This window comes from Equus asinus, chromosome 26 (genome assembly GCF_041296235.1).
Source record: "Equus asinus isolate D_3611 breed Donkey chromosome 26, EquAss-T2T_v2, whole genome shotgun sequence".
Lineage (NCBI taxonomy): Eukaryota > Metazoa > Chordata > Mammalia > Perissodactyla > Equidae > Equus > Equus asinus.
The window spans coordinates 25,305,498-25,331,083 of NC_091815.1; the positions used below are offsets into that span (position 1 = coordinate 25,305,498).

General features: G+C 51.9%; 1 protein-coding gene across 3 annotated transcripts; it reads right to left on the minus strand.

Moving 5' to 3' along the window:
- Window positions 1-1,048: 1,048 nt before the first annotated feature.
- Window positions 1,049-25,119, minus strand: NUMBL (NUMB like endocytic adaptor protein). 3 transcript variants are annotated; one of them, XM_014860280.3, is made up of 10 exons: window positions 24,918-25,119; window positions 21,336-21,420; window positions 19,206-19,345; window positions 17,945-18,019; window positions 17,781-17,855; window positions 16,628-16,768; window positions 9,391-9,580; window positions 6,103-6,408; window positions 3,349-3,471; window positions 1,049-2,475 (listed from the first exon to the last, which is right to left on the minus strand). In XM_014860280.3, exons 1-10 carry the CDS (start codon window positions 24,939-24,941, stop codon window positions 1,841-1,843), a joined length of 1,794 nt encoding a protein of 597 aa, XP_014715766.3. In that variant the 5' UTR covers window positions 24,942-25,119; the 3' UTR covers window positions 1,049-1,840. The 3 variants fall into 3 exon arrangements, with proteins under 3 accessions (XP_014715766.3, XP_070355032.1, XP_070355031.1); XM_070498931.1 differs by lacking the exon at window positions 24,918-25,119 and adding an exon at window positions 21,893-21,962; XM_070498930.1 differs by having other exon boundaries at window positions 1,050-2,475; window positions 6,103-6,405; window positions 24,918-25,075.
- Between the last annotated feature and the right edge of the window lie 467 nt (window positions 25,120-25,586).

Genomic DNA, 25,586 nt, shown 5'->3' on the forward strand with positions numbered 1-25,586 from the left:
CAGGAAAGAGTTTTCTAGGCAGAGGGAATGCCGTCTGCAAAGGCTTGGAGGTGAGTGTGGCTCATTTCTACCAAAATTCTTTGTTCCCTCCCTGGGGATCCCCTGGGTGCCCTGGCAGGGCCATCTGTCACAGATCTCTGGGTTCAGGATCCATAGCTGGTTGATGGCTGTAATGTAAACTCTTGAGGGCAGACCCTTGCCTTGGTCATCACAGCCTGGTAGTTTGATGACTGGCCTTGAGGTCAGCCAGAAGCTGGGTCTGAATCTCAGCTCCCCGCCTAATCAGATGTGTGACCTTGAGCAAGTGACTCAATTTCCCCATCCATCAAATAGGGATATAATACCGGGTTTCACAAAATCAATCACCGCATTTTAAACAGCTATAATAATTTAAACATATAATTTATATATTACATATTTAAAAATATAGAATTTGTAGATTAAATCAAGGACCCAAGAAACAATAGGGAGACATAAAAACAACATGCTGCCACGTCAGATGGCACTGTGTCTGTACCTAAGTTACAGAAAGTGCAATTGACAGAACGGGAATTGCCAGCTCAAAGATATAGTATTCCAAACTTGATTATTTAAAATTTTAATAGTGATTAGCAGCAGATTTTTTTTTTTTTTTTGCTTGAGGAAGATTGGCCCTGAGCTAACATCTATGCCAATCTTTCTCTATTTTGTGTGTAGGATGCTGCTACAGCATGGCTGACGAGTGTAGGTCAGCACCCGGGAACTGAACCCGGGCAGCCGAAGCAGATCGTGCCAAACTTAACCACTAGGCTACGGGGCCAGCTCCTGGGTTATAATTTTTTTAATTCCTTGGTTCAAAATTTGTAAGAATCAAAAATGGGGTGAGTAATTTTGGGTGCCCTTTAACACCCACCTCTCAGGTGCTGGGTCCGCGTTACCTGCTCCCTTGTTGGGACCCAGACGTCAGACAGGGAGACCCTTTTTACTCCCTCTTGTTTTAGGAGATGACTCAGGAGGAAGGGCTGTGACCATGCCACCCCCCTAGACACACACCCTGCTTTCCCGAGGGGCACCGTTATATTCTTCCTTTATTGGCTGTCCTTGTATAATACAAATCTGCAAGTTTAGATACAAAAAAATCTGGAAACAAAAGATAGAAAAGTACCCGCCAGGCACACCCCCATCTCCCCGGACCCCTCCCCAGCGGGCACCGACGTGAGGTAACTGAGGATCTCCTCCCCCTTCCCCCTACCCCGCCTCCTGGACCCCCAACTTGGTTCCTGCCCCCATGAGACCTTGGCCCAAAGAAGAGGTGGGCCCCATGTTGGGGGCAGGGGCGACAGGGGTGAGCACAGCATTGGCAGTGAACGCAGCGGGTGGGCCAAGGGAAGCCCTTTGCTTGTGCTGTGTGTGGGCGGAGGGGAGACCAGACTTGGGGTGGGCACTCGGGGGGCGCCCAGGAGAGCCCCTAAGTGGGCACCCCTCCTGCATCCCACCCAATACTGGAAGGTGGAAGGTCAACAACAGAAACTAGGAAATGTAACTTGAACGGAGGGCGCTCAGTGGGACTGTGGCCATCCCCCTGCGTCTGGGGTGGGGGGAGAGGGGCATTGCCAGCCTGAGTCCGGCAGTGAAATAGGTCCCTTCGCCAGGCTGCATCCGTCCCTGAATTCCATCCTGTCGCAACCTGGGCGTCACAATGTTGGTTCTGTAGTGGCTGGGGGGGAGGGGGTGGTCAAGAGAAGGGGTTAGAGGGGGTGTTGGGGGCGCAGCCCCAGGGAGCAGGGGCTAGGGGAGAGGATGCCCCCCACTCCCAGGCGTGGGGCACCTGGAGATGAGGGGGCGGGCAGCGTGGCTCGGGCTACAGTTCAATCTCGAAGGTCTTCTGCAGGTCGCCCGAGAAGGGGTTGGAAGGCTTTTCCACAGCGGGTTTGCCTTCTAACGCTGCCCACTGGGCCTCAAAGGGGTCCAACTCAGGGGCCGGGGCCGGCGCGGGCTCCGGGGGCCAGGGTGCCCCATTGGGGCGTGGGCGGGCCTGGCCCCCAGGGGCACTGGGCGCAGTGGGGGGCGGGAAGGCCCCAGCTTTCCCGAGCAGGGTGGCCGGCTGGGGCTGCAGCTGGGCAGCTGAGCAGAAGGCGTTGGCCACCATCTGTGAGGGTGTGATGCCCACCACGGGCACCCGGGGCATGGGCGGGTAGCCCAAGCCCGGGTAGGCGGGCACAAAAGGGGGCTGCATGTGTGGGGGCGGCAGGAACACGGCCACCTGGGTGGGGGCGGCATCGAAGGGCCCCATGGGGGCGGGGAAGGGCTGCAGGGCGGGGGGCACGGCGGGCACCGGGGCCACTTGCTGCTGTTGCTGCTGCTGCTGCTGCTGCTGCGCTTTGGCTGCCTGCGACACCTCCTCTAGCCACCTCTCAGCCTCCGAAGGGGTCCGCTTGTGCCCGGGCTGGAAGGCAGCTGCAGGGGGCACGGAGGGCTCGCCCCAAGCAGAAGTCCCTGGAGAGAGGAGAGAGGCGGATGAGGGGCATGGGCTGCGGTGGAAAGAACCCCGGGCTGGGCATCAGGCCCTGCAGCCAGGCTGCCTGCCTTGAGTCCAGCTCTGTTCCTCGCCAGCTGTGTTGATGCTGGGCAAATGGCTTAACCATCCTGGACCACATGAGGGGTCCGCAGTGCTGAGGAAATACACTTCTGAGATGTCAGGGTTATCCTGAGATGGAAAAGCACAGGGAAGACTGACAATCACCCGGCCTGGCTTCCCTTCTGATTGGTCAATGCCGAACCTGTGAGTAAACACTGTTAATATCACCCTTGGTTCTGACATTTTGCCAACATGCTGTCTTAGGAGGCCAAGATTCTGACTGCATGGATTGTTCCCAGAGCGTACTATTCTCACATACTGGGTAAGGTTCAACGGCTTTCCGTTTGTGTTGTCTAGGATTCTACAGTTCTAAATTTACGTTCTTTGCGATTCCAAGGTGCTTCTTGGTTCTAGGATAAGCTCATGGTCTAGGGTTCCATGGTGCTGGTTCTCAGTTCTTCTAAAGCTGTGAGGTCCCAAGGTTTCAGGGTTCCAAATCTGTTAATCTCCTTTGATTCTAAGGCTGTAGTTTTCTAGATTTTATGGTTCTAAGACAGGAAAGGTTAAAATTGACCCCACGGTTCTGAGATGACCCCATGGTTCTAATGTTCTCTCTGGTTCTAGGATGAAGCCCGGCTCCGAGATGACCCCGTGGTCCTAAGATCGTGCTACGGTAACCCCTGACTCTGAGATGAGCCATGGTTCTAAAGTGACTCCCTGGTTCTAGAATGAGCCCATAGCTCTCAGAGGACACCGCAGGGTGTCTGCCCCAATAGAAGGGCTGAGTTTACCTGCTGAGGCTGGCGGTGGCCCTGCCGCTGGTGCGCCGGCACTGGCGAAGGACGAGCTGATCTGTGTGCACAGAGCATTGATGCCATCGCTGTCACTGGCACCAGGGGGCTCCATCTCAGGCACTGGGAAGTCAGGGAAGGGTGGAGGTCAGTGAACAGGCCCAGGCCGTGCCCTTGACCCCATGCCCTCAGGTGTCCCTCTCTTATGACCTGTGGACCTTTCCCTTGCAAGGTGTGTGGGTCAGAGGGTCCACTCTGCAGTAACCAAGTGGCCGTGGCCACAAAAATGATAACTCTGTGCCTATGTCTGTGTGACATCTGAGTGGTATAGCAGCCAAGTAGTGTGTGACGTTGGTTGGCTGACAGTTACAGGGACCCCAAACTGAGGAGGACCTGAAGACCTGTGCATAGCCACAAACCAGAAAAAATATTTAAAATGTTTAACCACATTCATGAATTAAAAAATATGTTCAACCACGTGTATGGCAAGAGCATCGACTGGTCAGAATGGATCTCGGCCATGCTGGTATTCACTGGCTGGCGATCATTTGTCCTGCTTTGGGTAGAGGACTGGGATCCTGCTCGCCCCACCCGGCCCAGCCCATAACATACATCATGAGGGCAGAGATGCACATGTGCCAGCAAGACAGGAGACCCTGAACAGGTGTGGTGGCCTCGTGAGGGCTTGAGCAAAGGCACATCCGAATAAACAACAGAGGACCACCAAGTGTGGTGTGTGACAAGTGCCTGTGACATTGCAGCAAGTGGCTGTCTCTAAGGGAGCATGCACGGTGTTTCAAGGAGCATCAGAAAGCAACTGGCGGTAGGAGCCAGCAGGTGTGACGTGGGGGTGCCCAGGTGGGAGGGTAGGTGGTTTCCAGGTCAATTCGATGATGACTGTGTGTGTTAGTCCAAACAGGTGTGTGGCTTCTGAGGGTGTGGCGTCTGAGTGTGACTGAAATCCAGGTGTGTGATGTTCTGGTTCTGATTCCCCAGTGTGAGCCAATCCGCCTGTGTGATGTATGAGTGGGTTGGCGAGTGTACACGAATCTGCATGTGCGACTTCCAAGTGTGTGTGACTTTTGAGTGCAGGTGACTCTAAGTGTGTGACTTCTGAGTGTGTGTGACACCTGCGGCAGAGTGTGACACCTGTGTGAGTCTGTGAAACTTCTGTGTGGCGAGTCACATTCAAGCAAGTGTGGAACTGGTTACAGTAGTGTGAAGCTTTCTCCAAAAGCCTGGGGAGCCTGCCGCTTCTCAGGGAGCACGTGTGACAGCCCTGGGGGTGTACTTAAAGTCAGGCTGCATGAGGACAGCACATCTGAGGGTGTGAGATGGCCAAGAGGTCCTGCGGGACACAGAGTGAGTGTGCGTCATTCTCAATAAGCATTGGCGTCGGCTCAGCAGTCACCTTTTGGAGTAGCCCAGCCTCCTGGAGACAGCTCAATACCTCCCACGCCAATGCCCGAGGCCAGAAGAGGTAGGTGTCTCAGATCTGGCATATGGAGGGCAGGCCAGACCGCATGACTTCACTGACAGCTGGGAGGAGAGACAACCCTCCTGCCTGTCTCCCTCAGGCAAGACATGGTCCCGTGCCAACCTCTCTCTTCTCCCTTTCCCCCGGCAGACGTTGCTTTTAGATCATGACATATGCCACCTCTCTCCTTTTCCTGGCCCGTGGCAGACATTAGGAATTAAACACAATGCTTTTTTCCCACTGAACTCTGCTCATCCCACCCCTCGCCTGGCCAGATCTCACGGCTCTACTGGCCAAATGCTGGAAGACAAGACTGGTCCTTGTAACTGCATCTTCGTTCCATGCAAAACAGGACATTTCTACTGCCTCTCTCCTATCACTGCCCATGGCAGACATTGCTAATCAATGAGGATATGCTACCCCGTTCATTACTGTCCCTGGAAGACATGGCTAATCAATGAGGATGGATGCTGCCTCTGCCCCATCCTTTGCCCACAAGAGACATCGTGAATCCATCACTGTGGATGACCTGACCCCCTGATCCCCGTGCTCACTTGTGCCCTTCACCTCATGTTTCCATGGGCCAAGTTCTGGGAGTCTCCCCTTGGGCAAAACTCTAACGCTCCTGCTGCTCTCTCTCTCCTCCCTTGCCCACGGCAAACTTCGCTAATTCACCGTGTGGTATGCCACCCCGCTCCTTTTTCTTGCTCATGGCAGACTTTGTAACGAGATCATGACGAAGGCCATCACTCTATTCTCCCTGCCCGAGGCACACGCTGTTAATCCATCACAATCCTCCTTTCCTCTGAGGCTGTACCCTTCACCTGGCCAGATCTCATGGCTCTACTGGCCAAATGCTTGGAGGGAGCATTAGCCTGGTGCTTCAGCCTCCTCCTGAGCAAAAACATGGCACCTAGGCAGCTTCTCTCCTCTCCCTTGCCTGTGGCAGATTTTGCTAATCAGTAATGACATATGCTACCTCTCTCATTTCCCTAACTACAGCAGACATTACTAATTGATAATGTCTTGTGCTACATATTTGCTATCCTTTGCCCATAGCAGACATTGCTAATCAATCATGATTTATACTACCTCTCTCCTATTCCTTGCCAGTGGCAGACACTACTAATTGATCACCATGTGTTCCACCTCTCTCTCCTTTGCCCATGGCAGACAGTGCTAATCAATCATGGTGTGTACCACCTCTTCTCTATCTCTTGCATACAACAGACAGTAGTATTGATCCTGATGTTCCTTCCACTGAGCCTGGAGCTCACCTGTGCCCTTCACCTGGAAGTCAGTGCGGCGCTGCAGCGTGGATGGCAGCTCATTCAGCCGTAGGCTCAGCTGCCGTTTGAAAGGCGAGTTCTTCTGGCTGAGTGCCGGGAACCCACGGAAGGAGCCCTGGCGGACCAGCTGCTCCAGGGGGGCATGGCGCCGGGGGATGGCGGCCGCAGTGGTGCCTGCAGCCACTGGGGTGCCTGCCTCACCCTTCTCACCAGGGGATGTGGTGGCCGGTGTCGGGGACACATGCCCAGGCTGGGCAGGGCCGGGAGCCGCAGTGGGGGCAGCTGCTGCCTCTGCTGGAGACATGGGGGAGACAAGTGGTTAGATTCCTCACCTTGGCATTTAGGCCTGTCCCGCCCAGTCCCCTGATCATTTTCCAGGGCTTTCTTCCTCACTGCATGTGTCCTGCCCTCAAGACAGGCTGGTCAGAGCCCTGAAATGTCCCTCATTCCTACCCAAGCCAAGACCACCTCGCCCAGGAGGCCCTTGGGGAATTGTTCCTGAACCTGAGCTCTGTGTCTCTCCAGCTTTCTGCCTCTGATCTATCTTCTTCTGCTGCTCCTGCTGTTTTTGCCTCTGAGACCTTCTGTCTCCCTTTCTGATTAGTTTAACTAACCTTTGGTGCACGACCAGTGTATCAGGCATTGTTCCAAGGCCTTGCAAGTATTAACTCATTCGATCCTCACAGCCATCCAATGAGGTGGATACTACCACTATCCCCATTTTACAGATGTGGAAACTGAGGCCCAGCAATGGTAAGTGACTTGCCTGAGGCACATGCTAGTCAAGGGGCCGGCTGACTCCAGTGTCTGTGCTCCGAATGACAGTCCTACCCTGACCCTCCTTCCAGCTGGTTCTCCACACCATGCTGTCTTCCTGTCATTCTGTCTGCTCTTCTCTCTGTTTCTCCACTTCCCACCTCAAGTACCTCCTCCCTTCCTCCAGTTGCGACCCATCGTTCCAGACCCAGCTTGGCACACTTCTTCCTCTGGGGAAATTTCCAGATTGTTCCAGCCCCTCAGACTGGGCTCCCTCCACTCTGGGACCGTTCTCTGTCCTCTGGGGGTACCTGGTCTCCCCACTCAGCAGAGAGGCGAGCTCTTCAATGGCAGGGTCTCCCCACCCCTGCCAATACACAAACCCATCCCCATCCTCCAATCAGGGCCTCACCTTGGCTCCAGCCTGAATACCGGTGAGATTAAACTCAGGCCCAGAGAGGGCAGAGAGGTCACCCAGCGTTTCTTCTCCCATCTTCAAGGTGGAGGTGGGGAGGTTCTCACCCAGGCCTGGCCTGGGGCCATGGAAACAGGCTGAACCAGGGAACCACCTCTGCGCCCACCTCACGTGTGACCTCAGGAAGGCCCCTCCCCTCTCTGGGCTCCTTTCTGGACTATAAACCTGGGATGCACATCCCTACGCCACCTCCCCAGGCCTCCTGGGAGGGTGAGGCAAAGCAGTGAATGGCCAGTCTTTTGGAATCTGACGAAAGCTTGGTAAACAGCTTTGTGGAGAGCTCACTGCTCAGTACTCCTAACTCGAAAGGGCTCTGCCTACAAGTGTGGGGGCTTGAGACTGCGAATCAGCGCATAGCAATGGTTGTGTGAGGTGTTTGGCTGATCAAAACACACTCTGTAAATTCTCATTTTGCTGTGCAAGCTGTAAAGGGCTTTCCACATTGCAGAGTACCTGGAAAGTATAATACCCTTCGGAAACAGCAAAACCCTTTGCAATCTCTAAAGCATGTGACAACATTCTTTGTAAATTCTAATATCCTATATAAATAGTAAAGAAATATTTGTAAACTGTGAAGGGCGGCGGACCCAGTGTTCTTTTGTAAACAGTAAAATATCACATACATTATCAGGCCCTCTATTAACTTCACTTTGCAATCTGCTTTGCCGAGGATAAAATTCTTTACAAATCTAATGGATGATGTAAACAGTGAAATACTTTATAAGCTGTGAAGAACTTTGTAAATTTGTAAAGAGGCTTGTAAATAGCCATGTAATTTACAAATAAAAGCATACTTTGTCAACGCTAATATAACAGTAAGTGATGAAAACTTCTGTTTTCCTAACTTTGTAGTTAGAAATATTTTAAACTTACAGAAAAGATGGAATAATGGAACAATGAGCGCACAGTTTCTCTGAACCTATGGTCTCCAGTGTTAACATGTTACCGTACTCGCTCTCTCTCTCCTTCCATCATTATTTTTCTGTACCATTTAAGAGTAAGCTGCAGACAACTCAACCCTAAAACCTTCAGCACGTACTTCCTAAGAACAAGGACAGACTCCTGCTAAACCACAGAACAATTTCTCACTTGGGAAACGTAACATGGATATGATGCCATTAGCTAATCTACAGCCCATATTCCAATTCCCCCAATTATCCAATTCCAATCACGTGATTCCAATCAAATCCTTTATAGACGTTCTTTACATATATATATAATCCAGGATCCAATTCAAGATCGCACATTGCATTTATTAAAACCTGTCAAATCTCTTTAGTCTCCTTTAATCTGGAACAGTTCCCAATGGTAAATTCTTTATAAATTCTAACAGAAGCGGCATTTTCCAAAAATCTTAAAACCAGAATCCACAGTAAGATAAATAAATAAACAAAATAAAATGAATTACACTGTGACTCAGCGCATAACACATTTACATTTTAAAAAAAACAACTGTTTCACAATTTATAGACTATGTGCCATTTACCTAGAATGTTAGAGTTTACCAGGTATTTTTCAAACTTTCTTGATGGCAACCCAGAGTAAGAAATGCCTTTTACATGGGAAACCATTCCACACACACACACACACACACACACAGCCCCTTGCGTGCAAATACACCTACTGAAAGGGAACAATCCCTAAACTATCCTGACTCTTACTACATTCGATTACTCTGGTCTTTTCTATTCTTCTCTCTTTCACTTCTCCAAACGCCAGCCTCAGTCCAGTGAGCTAACTTCACACCCATGAACAGGTCTTGACACACAGTCTGAAAAGCCCAGGAGCCTCCCTGAGTTAGCAGAGAATACAGCTCTGGCTTGGGGCGCTCTCCCGGGATTTGTGGCCCACAGAATACGGCCCAAGAACTCCTTAAACTGAAGGATGCTGTATCAGCTGTAACCCAACTTTGTGGTTGGTGCCGTGCTTGGTAAACTGTAGAGTCCCTGTGCCTTCTGCAGCGCTCCCTGCAAACTGGATCCCCAGGCCCGACCCCAACCCGGGGCCCACTCTGTGCCCAGCCCTGCCCTCTGGGCAGCACCCACCTTTCTTTTTGTCGGCGGCCTCTCGCTCAGCAGGCCGCCCGCCCCCAGACAGGCGGAAGGAGCCCTCGCGGGCGAAGCTGGTGCGGCTGGCATCGAAGGCGGCCGTGACCCCGCATTCCTTCTCCCGCCGCTGTTTCCGCTCCAGGCAGGCCGCAAAAGCACAGCCCACAGCGTGGCTCAGCCTCTCGCCCTAGGGGAAGAGGTTGGGGTGGGGGTTAGAGACGCCGTGTTGTGCAGACTGGATGCCAGGAGCCCGGGGTTCCAGCAGCTAGGTGCTGGCTGACCCCAGACGAGTCCCTTCACCTCTCTGAGCCTCAGGGTGTATTTGCACCACGAGGGAAATAAATGACAGCCCCAAGTGAAAAAAGCCAGAAACAGTGAAACACTGTATGGCTCCATTTATATGAAGTTCTAGAATGGGCGAAATTAAACTGTGGTGAAAAAAGTCAGAACAGTGGCTGTTTCTTAGGGAGCAGGGTGGGAACTGACTGAGAAGGGGCAGGAGGGGACAGCCTGGGGTGGTGATGACGTTCTAGATCTTGATGGGGGTTTGGGCTACACAGGTGTATGCAGTTGTTAAAACTCAACAAATGTATACTCAAGGTTTGTGCACAGCATGTATTTTCCTTCCAAAGAAAAAGAGCTGGGAACATATATGAATTCTGCTCCATGGTACGCATGCCGGCGTGTTTAGGGGAAGTATTTTGACGCTTACAACTTTGAAATGCATCAAAAATGAGATGGATAAATAAGCGATAAAGTAAGACAGACAAATGTGAATGACAGGATCTGAGTGGTGGGCGTCCAGGTGACGGTCACCGTCCAAGCCTTTGTTTTTGCTTTTGCTGCGTGCTTGAAGACATTTTCTAATAAAATGCTGGGAGTAAAAATGACAGTTGCTGTTTCTTGAGTGCCTACTTGAGAGGCTCCAAGACCAGACAGCCTGGGATGGATGCTGGCTTCCCACTTTCCAGCTGTGTGTTCTCAAGAAAATCACTTCACTTCTCAGTACCTGAGGCTCCTCATCTGTAAAATGAAGGCCCTCATAGCACCTACTTCACAGGGTTGTTGCAAGAATTAGGTGAATTTATATACGCAAGGCATGCAGCACAGAGTGAGGCACAGGGAAATACCACATACGTGCCAGTGTAAATCTGTCCAGCTCTGGGCTGAGCCCTGACTTGCATCCTTTTACAGAATCCTCACAACAGTACCAGAGGTGGACACTCTTATGAACCCATTTTACAGATGAAGAAACTGAGGCTCAGTCAACACACCCGTGATAACAAGTGGCAGAGTTGGGATTCTCATAAGATCTGTCTGACTTCTGTTTCCTAACCAAGATGCTCAGTCATTCTTAAAGTTAAACTTGGATATAGAAATCCTCAACAAAATACTGGCAAACGGAACCCAGCAGCATTTTTAAAAGATTATGCATGATTATCAAGTGAGATTTATTCCAGGAATGCAAGGTTGGTTCAATATATGAAAATCAATGAACATAATACACCACATTAATAGAATGAAGGAAAAAAAACACATGATCATCTCAATTGATGCAGAAAACGTTTGACAAAATCCAACACCCTTTCATGATAAACACACTCAACAAAGTTGGAATAGACGTGAACTTCCTCAACCTAATGAAGGACATTTATGAAAAACTCACAGTTAATGTCATACTCAATGATGAAAGACTGCAAGCGTTCCCCTAAGACCAGGAACAAGACAATGATGCCCATTTCCAACACTTATATTCAACACTGTATTGGAAGTTCTAGCCATAGTAATTAGACAAGAAAAAGAAATAAAAGGCATCCAAACTGGAAAGAGAGAAGTAAAATGATCTCTATTTGCAGATGGCATGATCTTATATGTAGAAAATCCCAAAGAATCCACAAACTGTTAGTGCTAATAAGTGAATTCAGCAAAATTTCAGGATATAAGATCAACAAAAATTAGTTATATCTATATACACTGGCAGTGACTAATGCAAAAATGAAATTAAAATAATAATTCCATTTATAATAGTATCTAAAAGGATAAAATGGTTAGGAATAAATTTAAGCAAGGAAATGAAAGACACGTACACTGACAACTACAAAACACTGCTGAAAGAAATAAAGACGACCTCAGTGAAAGGAAATACATCCTGTGTTCGTGTACTGGAATACTTAACATTGTCAAGGTGGCAATATTTCCCTGAGTGATCTACAGCTTTAACACAGTCCCCTGTCAAAATCCCAATGGACTCTTGCAGAAATGGAAAAGCCGATCCTAAAATCCATATGGAATTGCAAAGGACCCAGATCAGCCAAAACAGTTTTGAGAGAGAACAAAATAGAAGAACTTACATTTTTTATTTAAAAACTTACTCCAAAGCTCCAGTAATCAAAACAGTGTGATACTGGCTCAAGGACAGACATATAGACCCAATGAAATAGAATTGAGAGCCAAGATATAGACCCACACATCTACACTCAATTGATTTTCAGTAACGGTGCCAAGGTTATTCAATGGAGAAAGAACAGTCTAATAAATGGTCCTGAGACAAGTGGATATTCACATGGAAAAAAAAGGAAGTTGGACCCCTACCTCACACCATTTACAAAAACTAACTCAAAATGGATCAAAGACCTAACTGTAAGAGCTAAAACTATAAAATTCTTAGAACTTGGGGCTGGCCCCGTGGCCGAGTGGTTAAGTTCGCGCACTCTGCTGCAGGCGGCCCAGTGTTTCGTTGGTTCAAATCCTGGGCGCGGACATGGCACTGCTCATCAAACCACACTGAGGCAGCGTCCCACATGCCACAAATAGAAGGACCCACAACAAGAATATATGACTATGTACTGGGGGGCTTTGGGGAGAAAACGGAAAAAAAAATAAAATCTTAAAATTCTTAGAACATAACATGGGGTAAATCCTTATGACCCTGGCTTTGGCAGTGCATTCTTAGGTATGACAACAAAAGAAAAATAGATAAGTTGAACTTCATCAAAATTAAAAGTGTTTGTATATCAAAGGACATCATCAAGAAAGTGAAAAGACAACTCACAGAAGGGGGAAAAATTTTTGATAATCATACAACTGCTAAGAGTCTAGTATGCAGAAAATATAAAGAACTCCTCCAACTCAACAATAAAAAGACAAACAACCCAATTAAAAACATGGGTAAAGGATTTGAATAGATATTTCTTCAAAGAACATATACAAACGGCCAATAAGCATAAGAAAAGATGCTCAACATCATTAGTCATTTAGGAAATGCAAATCAAAACCACAATAAGAGAACCACTTTATACCTATTAGGATGGCTACAATAAAAAAATGGAAAATAGTAAGCATTGATGAGGATGTGGAGAAACTGGAACATTGTTACTGGGAATGTAAATGGTGCAGCTGCTGTGGGAAACAATTTGGCAATTCCTCAAAAAGTTACTATGTGACTCAGCAATTCTACACCTAGGTATACACCCAAAAGAATCAAAAACAGGTATTCAAATAAATACCTGCACACAAATGTCCAGAGCAGCACTGTTCACAATAGCCAAAAGATGTAAACAACCCAAATGTCCATCAGCGGATGAAGAGAGAAACAAAATGTGGTACCTCCATAGAGTGGAATATTATTCAGCCACAAAAAGGAATGAATGAACACGCTGCCACACGGATGAACCCTGAAAACATCATGCTAAGTGAAGGAAGCCAGTCACAAAAAAACCACGTGCTGTATGATTCAATTTGTATGAAATATCCAAAAGAGAGAAATCTATGAGACAGAAAGCAGATTAGTGGTTGCCAGGGGCTTGGGATGCATGTGTAGGGGGCTGGGAGTGGCTGCTTAATGGGATGAGGCCTCTTGTAGGAGTGACGGAAATGTCTGGAACTAGATAGAGGTGATGGTTAAACAATATTGTAAAGGCACTAAATGCCATTGAACTGTACACCCTAAAATGATGGATTTTATGTGAATTTCACCTAAAAAAAAACCCTTAAATTAGGGAATCCAAGAACTCTACTGCTTAACGTTTAAAACCTGAAGCTCAGAAGAGGGAAGGAGGGGCTGGCCCGGTGGTGCAGCTGTTAAGTGTGCACGTTCCGCTTTGGCAGCCTGGGGTTCGCCAATTTGGATCCCAGATGAGGACATGGCACTGCTTGGCAAAAGCCATGCTGTGGTAGGCATCCCACATATAAAGTAGAGGAAGATGGGCATGGATGTTAGCTCAGGGCCAGTCTTCCTCAGCAAAAAAAGAGGAGGATTGGCAGCAGTTAGCTCAGAGCTAATCTTCCTCAAAAAAAAAAGAAAAGAAACAGAGGGAAGGAATTCAGCCAACGCCACACTCTGTACCCAGAGGAGATGGCCCTGCTCTTTCCTTGCTCTGATTCTCATCCCCAAATACTTCCCCAATGACAGCAACGGTTCCTACTTATGGAACACTTACTGTGGGACTCTGTTTAGAACTTTGTGTGTGTGACCATAACAAATGCTTCCCCAGGAAATCTCTGAGCAGCCGCTGCTATGCTCCCCATTTCATAGAAGAAGAAACTGAGTCCCGGAGAGAAGTCACTCGTCCCTAAGGTCCCACAGCCAGGTGGTCTGACCCAAATCCACACTAAGCAGGTAGCATTTTATTTTCCAAAAACAGCCGCAAGAAATTTCTGGCCCCGCATGCTCCCCCTTCAGAGGCAGAGCCTATGTCCTCTTCCCTCAGCCTGGGAAGACCTCTGTGACCACCTGGACAGACAGACAGAAGACTGCAGAAGCAATGCTGTGGTTTCTAAGACCAAGCCCAGCAAGGCAACTCAGCTTCCTCCTAGCTGGCTCCCATGCTCATTCTCTCTCTCTCCTTGCTCTGGAGCCCTGAGCCACCACGTAAGAAGCCCAGCTCTCCACGCGGGAGAGACCCTACTGGGGAGGTGCCGAGACTCCACGAAGACAGAGACATGTCTGGCCGTTCTCCTGGTGTTACAGCTCCAGACACCATCTGATTGCAACAGCATGAGAGACCCTGAAGCCAGACGCACCCAGCCGAGCCTTCCTCAGATTCCTCACCTACACAAACCACGAGAGGGAAGAGATCATTGCAAGTTTCAGTCACTAAGTGTTGGAGCCACTCGTTCCTCAGTGATGGAGAACTGATACAACCACTGTGCTGGGCTCGGGCAACAGCAGCTGCTCCTGGCTCTGGGTTGCCAATATTTCCACACCAGCCCCTGGCAGGCACTAGTCAGGACTGACACTCGCAAATTCGTTTTGCAGCCCTAGTCTGAAAGTGTGTGTGTGAGTGAGGAAATTGGGGGCGCTGACTCACTTCGGGGGCTCAGCGCTCTTTGGAGCAGGGTTTCTGTAACAGGAAGGAATCCCTGAGTGGAGACTGGTAGCGTCTACAGACAAAGGCATGGTTGTACTTGCTCAGGATCCATTCATCCTGCTTTTTTTTTGAGAAAGATTGGCCTTGAGCTAACACCTGCGGCCAATCCTCCTCTTTTTGCTGAGGAAGACTGGCCCTGAGCTAACATCCATGCCCATCTTCCTCTACTTTATACATGGGACGCCTACCACACCACGGCTTGCCAAGCGGTGCCATGTCAGCACCCAGGATCTGAACCAGCAAACCCCAGGCTGCCAAAGCAGAACGTGTGAACTTAACTGCTGCGCCACTGGGTGGCCCCCAACCATTCGCCCTGCTTTTGATACCAGCATGCCAAATGCCTTTGGAGAACTCCTCTTCAACATTCTAAGTCAATCTGATGCTCCACCCTCCCCCGGCCAAGAGTCAGACCAATCCACGCCCTCTCACCAGAATTTGAACCCAGAGCCTCAGCAGTGGATTCATCTCGGCAGTGTCCCCAGGCTGCCCTGCTCTCTACTCTTTCTGATGCTTAATGCTCTGACTGCCTTTGATCTTGTGAGATTCCTCATATCCTGCCATTAATTTTATTTTGGATTTAAATTAGCCAGATTAGTTCTGCTGCCAGCAACCAAAGAATGCTGGCTAATGTAAAGGGCTGAGACAGTGGCTTCCTACCAAGTCAGGTGGGGTCTGAAGTCAGGGGCCACAGGCCAGCGCAGAATAAAGACTATATTTTCCACCATCTTTTGCAGCTGATGTTTGCATCTTTTGCAGGGATGTTCATGCAAGAAGGTTCTGACCAATGCGATGTAATCAGAAGTGTTACGTGGCTCTCCAAAAGAAGAAGGTGTGCCCCTCTTCATGCCTCCTTCCTTTATGCAGCTGGAATGAAGATGTGAAGGCTGGAGCATGAGCATCCATCTTGGATCATGGAGTGGAAGCCATATTCCAGCATTGCAACAAGATAAAAGGAGCCACGGCCCCTGATGAGAGGGGAGGAGTCACACCAACGCCGCACTGCCAGCCTCTGGATGTATTTCACACGAAACAGAAACAAACTTCTACCTTGCTGAAATGACTGGTATCTGTCACAAGCCTCAGACTCCCAACTGTGAGAATGCTTCTGAGAAGACAGTCCATTTGTTGCCTCCATCAGATTCTCAGAGGGGGCCTTGAACCCCCAAATATTAAGAACCACAGGCAAAATGAATGGAGGCTGAAGGAAGAGCAGGCACCCTGGGCGGTACTGTTTCAGAAGGACCCGAGGGAGCCCGCTGGGGGCAGGAAACGCTCTACACCTTGACCTGGGTGGGGTTTATGCCTAAGCAAAAATTCGTGGAGCTGTATCCGGACCATCAGTGCACATGACTGTGTGGACATGACCCTCAGGAGAAAAGTCAGAGAAACACGAAGAACTATGGGTCGCTTAACGACGGGGACACGTTCTGGGAGATGCATCATTAGGCGGTTTTGTTGTTGTGCGAACCACTAGACTGCACTTACTAGATGGGACAGCCTCCTACACCCCTAGGCTTTATGGTCCTAATCCGAAGGGACCACTGTCGTAGATGCGGTCCGTCGTTGACGCAAACATCGTTATGCGGCGCATGACTGGTCATGAGGAGGACGATGAGAGCTAACGTCTTCCTGAGCCCTTCCTACGTGCCAGGCGTTGTTCTAAATACTTTGTATTAACCCCCTCAGGTCTCATAAGAATCCCTAAGTCAGGAGCTCCGAGTACACCCTGTTTTCCAGATGAGGACACAGGGCAGGGAGAGGAGAGGTGAGTGACCCGCTGACTCCACCAGGCCAGTCGGGGCCGGGGCTGGGACGCCAGGGCATGCGAGAGAAGTCAGCCGGCCCCGGGCTTTGGGGATACTCACGGAGTCCTTGAGTGCCAGGAAACAGTGGCAGATCCAGCGGCGGGTGGTGCCGTCGCGGCAGATGTAGGAGAAGGCCTTGTCCAGGTTGCGGTCAGGGGCACAAAAGGAGACCTTTTCGATGGTCTGGTCTACCAGCAGGTCCTGGGAGGGGCCGGGGAGGCCAGGAGAGGGTCGTGAACTGTCTTGCACGTATTCATTCAACATTCCCTTAGTGTCTGCTCTATGGTCTGTCCTGAACCGGGTGGGGACCCAGCACGGCTTGAAACAGCTGTGCGCCCTGCTTGCACGGGGCTCCCAGTTTAGTGCGGGGATCAGAGCCATCACCAGATGGAGACAGCCCCAAGTCACAGCCAGGCTGCAACGAGGGAGGCACAGGCAGAAGAGGCAGGGCCGGGAGTCAGGGGGAGACCCAGGGGCCTGCAGGAGCCAAGAGGAGGTGCATGTCCCAACTTGTCGGGGGAGTCAGGCAAAACTTCCTTGAGGAGGTATTAACTAGGCAAAAAGGCAGGGAACAGCATTTCAGACAGAGGGAACTGACTGCGCAAAGCTGTCAGTCCTGTTCAGTCATTAACCTAACTTTCATCATGTGCTGGCTGCCTCCTTGGACAGTCTCTGGTCCAGGGGCAGGGAGTTCAATGGTGAGCAACTGGACACGCGGATCTGGCCCTACGGTGCTCCCGTCTGGCTGGGTAGACTGACGATAAACACACAACAGCTAACATTTATGGATCTGAACGCTTACGCTGTTCCAGGCACCGTTTTAAACCCTTTGCATATCCTTTCTCCTTCAATGACAGGGTCCATTTATATCCCCATTTTACAGAGGACGCAACTGAGGCACAGAAGGGTTAAATCTCCTAGCTGGGGTCACCCAGCTGGGAAGCGGGTGAGCTGGGACGTGAGCTGAGGCGGCTGCTCCCCAGTCTGTGCTCTCACCCACTATCTATGCCAGCTCACAAGTAACAGCAGGACTCAACTCTGAATTATGACTGTAAGGTGTGCCAAGACGTTGTAGGAGCACATGGCATAGTCTAGAAGGGCCCTGAGGGAGGAACATCCTAGAGGTGGGCAGGGACGCATTCTCAGCCTCGATCTGAGCGGGATGAGGAAAGGCGCCCAGTGGCACCCACTCCCACCCCCACCAGCCTCCTACCTTGGTCTTGTCATCCACCACTCGGAGGCCATCGGCTGACACCCAAAGGACAGACTTCACAGACTTCCGGCCCATCTGGGGTGGGGGAGGAAGATAAAGGGCCTGCTCAGGGCTGCCTCTTCTGGTCTGACCTTGCCCCCTCACTGCTCCAGCCCCTCACTCACCGCCTTCAGCTTCTTCACAGCGTCTTCGCACACGTGCATACCCCGAGACTCCTCCACCTCCACGTGGCCCAGGTACTTGGGGGGAGGGAGGGGGGAGGGGAGGACATGCCATCAGCACAGTAAGCAATGACTCCTAGCATTCACTGAGCAGCTGCAACGCATCGCAGTGTCCTGAGCACATCGTAGGCGTTAACTCATTTACTTGGCACCTCAACTCTACAAGGTAGGTACCCACTCCCGGCCCAGACACAGAGATGACAAAACTGAAACATGGCGTGTAGGAGAGATTCCCAGCCTGCCTCTATCCCCGGGCCTTAACAAGTCCCTGTCGTCCTTCCAAGTGTGAATGTCTGCATCTCTGGGGACTGGCCCCACGCAATGACTGACAGGAGCTGGGGTACACACGGCCCAGCTCCCTCACCTATGAGTGGGATGGCTCTGTCTCCCAGATCCCCCCATGGCATCAAGCTCAGTTGCCCACAGCCGTAGTTTAGTGACACATCCTCCACTGGCTGCCTTCTCTTCCTCACCCCCACCAGCATTTCCTGCACCTCCCAAATGGACCCCTCGGACTTAAGGGCTACTTCCAGGGGAAGGGAAAATAAGGTGGAGGGGCTGTGACCACGGTGTGTCATCACCCAGCCGGGAAGGGACTGAGTTGGGATTTGGATCTGAATCCTGCTGTCTCGCTTATAAAAGTGTAACGTGTGTTGTAAAGGGTCATGGTGGTCTAAACCAGAAAGCACTTAACAGTAGAAAGCTTTGCAAATGCTACAGAATTTCTGTGACCTTCCACTGCCCTCTGGAAATTGTGAGCTCCCACAGAATAGGGCGACTCCAGGCAGGATGTCCCCCAGGTAATATTTTCTTGGTATAAGAGAACGTGTGTTGGTGTTTTTTTTTTTTGGGGGGGTGAGGAAGATTGGCCCTGAGCTAACCTGTGCCAACCTTCCTCTATTTTGCATGGGGATGCCACCATAGCATGGCTTGATGAACAGCGTGCAGGTCCACCCCTGGAGATTGGCACCCCTGAACCCTGGGCGCAGCACAGTGGAGGGCACGAACTGAACCACCACACCCCTAGGCCTGTCCACGTGTTGGTTTTTAATCCCTCCTTTGAAGGGCTTGGGCTGTGCAGTCCTGCTGCGGCATGGTCCACAGTTCTCTGGGGATGGGCGTTTCTTCCACACATGACAGGGTCTCACCATAGGGCCCAGCCCTCACACGCATGCGGACAGCTCCGCCCGCCGCCCCCACTCACCCTGACCAGGAAGCTGCACGTGCCCTTGCGCACCGCGTCCTCGTCCGCCTGCCACTGGTGTGGGCGCGACGCTTCGGGCACGTAGGCTGGCTTCCGCCGGCGCAGGCTCTGCCGTAACTTGTTCATGGTGCCCGCCCCGTCTGGTGACACAGGACAGGGGTGCAGGTCAAGGGCGGGGTCAGAGGCATGGGGCTCAAGGGGGAGGGAGACAGTGTTCAGGGAGCACGGGGTCAGCTAGCATGGGAGTAGGGTTACCGGGTTAGGGGTCGCTGGGCAGAGGACATGACATTCAGGGAACATGGATCAGCAGCGGTCAGGGGACGCCCGGAAAGGGGGCAACAGAGGCAGGGGAGTGTGAGAGTCAGCAGTGGGGGTTCAGGAGACATGGACTAAGGGGCATGGCGGTTGGGGATGGAGCGCTCACAGCTTTTCGGGGTCTGGAGATTAGGGATCTGAGTCAAGAGGCATGAACATCCAAAGTAATGGAAAGGCACGGGGTTAGAGGGCATAGGCGTCAGGGGTCACAAGGTCAGGGGATGAAGTGGTCAGAGGGCAAAGGGGTTGGGAGTTGCATGGGTCAAATGTGGGGTGACTCAGAAGGTCCAGGGATTGAGGTCCAGAGCCCAGGCCAGAGGCGGGTGGGGAACGGGAGCTTGTCTCTGTGCCTCTGAGATACCGCCCCTCTGACAAGTAGGTCTAGGGTAAGGCAGGGGCCCCGGGGGCGATGTGCACCTGTGACCATCAGAGGTGGGGGGAGGGGAGGGGGCGTGGCCAGCCACAAAGACGGTCTTCATTGACTAGGACAGTCTTCACTGACTGATAAGCCATACTGACAGTCCCAGGAGGAGGGTGAAGGGACACCCAGGACAGAGCACCAACAGCAGGGGGGGACTGTGTGTGTGTGCAAGCTGGTGTGCAGCTGGTGTGTTCCTGAATGGTGCCTGTGAGGGTGTCTAGATCTGAGCATGCAACTTTTGTCTGTGAGTGTATTTCTGAAGGCTGTATGGAAGGACGCAGGTCTGAGAACGGCTGTTTACGAGTGTGTGTCTGTGAATGCTGTCCCTGAGGGAGTCTGTGTCCAGGAGTGTAGCTGTGGTCTGTGAGTACAGGTCCCTGAAGGTTGTTGCTGAAGGGTATCCATGTGTGAGAGTGGCTGTGCGTGTGTGTCATGGAATGTTGCCTGTGAGGATGTCTGTTTGAGCATGAGGCTGTTGTCTTTGCAAGGGTATGTCCATGACTGTTGTCTTTGAAGCTGTGTCTCTGTGAGAGTGTGGCTGTTGTCTTTAGGACTGTTGCCTGTGACGTTGTGTCTGTGAGAGTTGCCCCAGAGACCATGTCGCTGTCCAAGAGTGCAGCTGTTGGTGGGAAGGCTGTTGTTTGTGAGGGTGTGTCTGCGTCAGAGCATGTGGCCACTATCAAAGTGAGTTGGGTCCATGGGTGTTGTTCTGAGGGGGTGTCAGTAGGCAACTGCACGTCCATGAGGGTGTGTGAGAAACAGTCCAATGAGGCTGTCGTCTTTGAGAGTGTGTTCATGAGGCTTATTTGTGAGGAGGTGACTGTGTGAGAAGGTGGCTCCTGTCTATGAGAGTGCTGAGTATTCTATGTGAGACTGCGTCTGTGGGCAAAAGTGTGGCTCTTTGTGAGAGCATGGCTCCATGGGTACTGTCTGGAAGGCTGTGTCTGCTTGTGAAAGTACAGCTGTTGTCTATAAAAGTGTGGGTATGTGCGTGTTGTCTGGGAGACTATCTGTGTGTCAGAGTGTGTCCCTTGGGAGTGTGTATCTGAGTCTGTATCTGGTTAGTGTCCGTAGTCGCCTGTGTGAGGGAGCCTGGGTGTTGTCTCAGAATGTGTCTGTTTGTTTGTGTGACCCTGCACCTGTGGGTGTGGGGATGTCGGTGTGTGTCTGAATGTCCGAGTGTGTGTGTGACATAGTCTAGGGGTGTGTGTGTGTGTGTGTGTGTGTGAATAAGTCGGGCTGTGACGGTTACTGAGTGTGCAGGGAAGAGGTCTGAGGGTGTCCACTCATGAAGGTGATTAGGCCTCTGTGACCGCAGGGGCAGTTCCTCTGATGGTGCTAGGCAGACCCACCCAGCCACTCAGCCCCTGCCCTGTCCCCAGCTGGTCACTCACCTGGCTCCGTCCTGGAGGTTTCAGGGGGCCCCAGGGCCCCACAGGGGGCTGGGGGCAGATGCTGCTCAGGCCTCCTGGGTCCGCCCTGCCCGAGGAAGGGAGAAGAAGGTAAGAAGCTGGCTTGGGATGGGGTTCAGTCCTCTCCCTCACCCCCTCTTTGGACATCAGCCAACACCCCTCCATCTCAGGCTCCCTGATGAGAGCCCTGGTTGTCATAGCAACTGTTACTAGAGAGATGAGCCACCTGGTTGCAAGGGCCCAGGAATGAGTAGGTGTGTTTGGGGGGCATTTGTTGGGGATGTCCCAGCCTCAGGAGGCCCTCAGTACCCAACGAGATGGTGTCAGGAGGGAGTAACCTTGCTATCTAGACACACGTCCAGGGATACACACAAACATACAGCCATATGTATACATGCAACTCATGGCCACGGTTGTCCCTAGCACCTAGTGACAGCTCTGTGCTTTTACTTACACACAGGCACAACCACAGCCACACACACCAGATGACACAGATACCCATAAATGGTCACAACCACTGTAAACATCTGGTCACATACCTGTGTTCACAGGCATACACAGTCTCCATTACGGACACTGCTCCACCTGCCCACGGGGAGTCCCAGCCTGCCTAGGCACTGCCACAAACGTCTGCTCACATCAGCTGCTGGCATTCGGTCACTTCTATTTTCTCAGCCACACACAAACAGCTGGGGCCAGGCACACCCACCAGAGTGGCACAGGCACAGCCACACCAATGACAGTTATGTTTCCTCAGGCACCCACCCAAGATCCTCATGTCACATACCCACCCACAGAGAATCACACCCAGTCAGAGGTCATCCACTAGCACTAAGCCACACAGACACAATCACAGCACACACACTTGTCATACATAGCTCACTCCTGCATGTTGACATCTGGTCATGGATGCCTGTGGACATACTGACACGAATTTGGTCACACACGGCCACACCCCATCACAGCCATGTGTTTGATCATCTACAGCACACAGCTGCGCATGGACACTCAACCCCTTCTATCAGTCACACCAACACAACTTCTTGGTCACACACTGTCACACATACCCAGTTGTAGGGACACACATTTGGTCATAGTATCAGCCACACTTATATGGACAGTCCTCCATACCCAATCACACAGAGACACTGATGGCCACAGCCCAGGTGTTATAAACACATACCCCCGTGCCCCCCAAAACACTCAAGACACACATACAACCACCCAGAGACAACCATCCCTAAGGATGGCCACACTCAGACACAGTCGCAAAGTCGGTGGTGAGAGTCACAGCCATACACATTTCAGAAATGGTCATGTATGCAAAGTCACATAGCATCAGTGTCCGTAGTACCCAGCCATATATCACAGTCATAATACCGTCACCCAATGTGCCATGGCATACCACCACAGAAAAACACATAGTCTCTTTTCATGCAAACACACAAGTCACACACACAAGTATGTAGCCACACACAACCACAGCCCCATGTGGACTGACACATAATATCGCACACATAGAGATATTAGCACATAATTTCCATTTTACACATCAAAAGCGCACTGGCGGGTGTATGCTCAGAAAGGCAGTGACCCAGACGTAGCTTGATAGCTGCGTTTACACAGAAGACACGGTTCCTGACAGAGCCAAGTACGCAGTGGCCCTGTCACCAAATCACACAGATTCAAACACAAGCAGTCCAGCATGCATGCAGACACACACACACCAAACAGTCACACAGCTACAGACACACACACTCTCACAGACATGACACAGACACAAGTACATATAGTTACCCAGGGTCACAGACATGCAGGCCACATAAAAATATAGAAGCCACAGTCACATACACACATCCGCACAAACACACACAAGTTACCTGGTGCCACCACACACAGACACACCTACAGTTTCAGTCACACACAATGAAATAACCCACTATTAATAGTCAGCCAGGGTTTCAGACCTCAACTCAAATACACAACCCAAATCACACATACACAACTATAAATGCACACGGTCACTCAGTATCAACACACAGAGCTACGTGCAGTCATTTATACAACCTGGTCACACACACAGATGTGGCCATGAACACACAACCACTGTCATACAAACATACAAGTCACAGTGCCACCACACCACCCCAGTCACATAGGCACGTGACTTCGTATACAATGGCAGTCACACACCCAGAGTTGCAGGGACATTGTGTAACACACAGCCACATGCGTGACACATATAAAATCAGTTACAGACACAACCACAAACACAGTCATTGGGAGAGTCGTACATGGACAGTCATAGACACAATTCTACTTACACACGGTCACAACTCCACCCACATCTTTAGTTAGCCACACACATGCCCCAAACCAGACTCAACGCATACATTGTCACATACCCAGTGATGGTCACCAAGGCACACAAACATAGGGTCACAAAAGATGTAACCACAGACACAACCACACAGTCACAACCACATACACACTCAAACACAGAAAGACTAAATAGTACAGTGTTCTGCACAGTGAGCAGCTATCACACACTCACACAAATGCTGAGCTCACACACAGACACAATCACAAACACTGCCAGACACAACCACAAAACAGACACACAACACAGCTACAGTAACACAAACATGGGGTCACAGTTAGCCACCTCCCCATCCGTTGCTTTCCCTTGTCCCCCCAGGTACCACACACAAAGCCACCGTCACGCAGACGCTGCAGACAGACAGGGCTGTACCCGGTCCCTGGGGAGCCGCCCCCCCCCCCACCAGCACGAATCTGGGGGGTCAGAACTGGGAGAGGAAGGCGGCGCATTGTCTGCGGGTGGGGCTGCTCCCAGACAGCTGGGCAGCCCCAGGGACAAAAGGGGTGGCCCAGGGGACCTGTACCCTGGGACCCTTGATCAAGCCTTGGGGGGGGGGGGGCTAAAATTTCCCTTATTTTATTCAGGCTAGGGAGGGGATGGAGTCCCAGGCACAGGGAGCTTGTTTTGAAAAGGGTCTATTCTGGGACGCCGCCCAAGGATTGGGGGGATGCTGTGCTCAGGACGCCCTGAAGTCTGGGGACAGACTGTGTCTGGAATGCCCCCAGGCCTTGGCTTGGTGGGGACGCTGTGCCCAGGGACCCCATTCCCAAGACCTTGCCTAGACGGTTGTTGTGCTTCGAGATCCCCTCAGGCAGGGAGGCGTTGGGACTGCGTCTGGTCTGGAATCGCCTCCCGGAGGCCTTGGCTTCATATGGGGGTTGTGTCCCGGACCCATCCCCAAAACCTTGCCTGGGGGGTTGTACCTAGAATCTATCCCCCTGTCCTTGATCTTTTTGATGGGGTAGGTCTACCTCTAGGGCCTTGGCAAGAGAGGGCCTGTGCGCAAGACCCCTATCTCCCAATCTTTGGCTTGGTGGGGGCCTGTTCCTGGACCCCCACCCACGACTAACCTCCCCAGCCCTCGCACCCTCTCTCCATCCGGGCGCTGCGGCTGCCTCCCACCCTCCGCCACATCAGCAGCGGCGCCGCCCCCCACCCGAGCCCCCCTCTCCCGCCCTTCTCACGCTGGCCGCCGCGGTGCGGGACATCCAGGGCCCGGGCGCCCCCGCCTCCCGCGGCCCCGGCTGGGCCCGGATCCCCGAGCGCTGCTGCTGCTGTGGCGGCGGCGGCGGCAGCTCAGTCTGACGCGGGCCGGGGCCGGGGGCCGGGGGCCGGCGCGGGATGCACGCGCGCGAGCCTGCTCCGCTCCCCGGAGGATTCCGTTCCGGGGGCGGGGGCGCGCCCCTCCCGCCTCAGCTCCCCGCCCCAGCCCCGCCCCTTGGTCCGCCGCCTGCTGGATATGCAAAGAGGCCCCGCCCCTGCCCGGCGCCTCGCCGCTCAAGCCCCGCCCCTTGGCCGTAGGCCACGCCCACACGCAAAACACGATCCCGCCTTCCCCGGTGCGGCCACCGCCCCGCCACGCCCATTGGCCGGTCCCTGACAGGGCAGGTACAAGAGCCTCGCTGAGACCTGTCCCCAGGCTTAGGCTCCGTTCTCCTCCGTGACCCTTGACCTCAGAGCCCCCTCTGTCCCGCGTCCGACAGAGTTCCTTCGGGAGGCGCCATGCCGCCCCACATCCCCAAATGTTCCCGCTAACCCCACGGTTCTCCCAGCCCAGCGGGGGCGGGCAGAAGCGGTGACGAGGCACTTTTTGCAAGGAAGGGGAGGGGGAATGAACAGACCCCGGCGTCCTG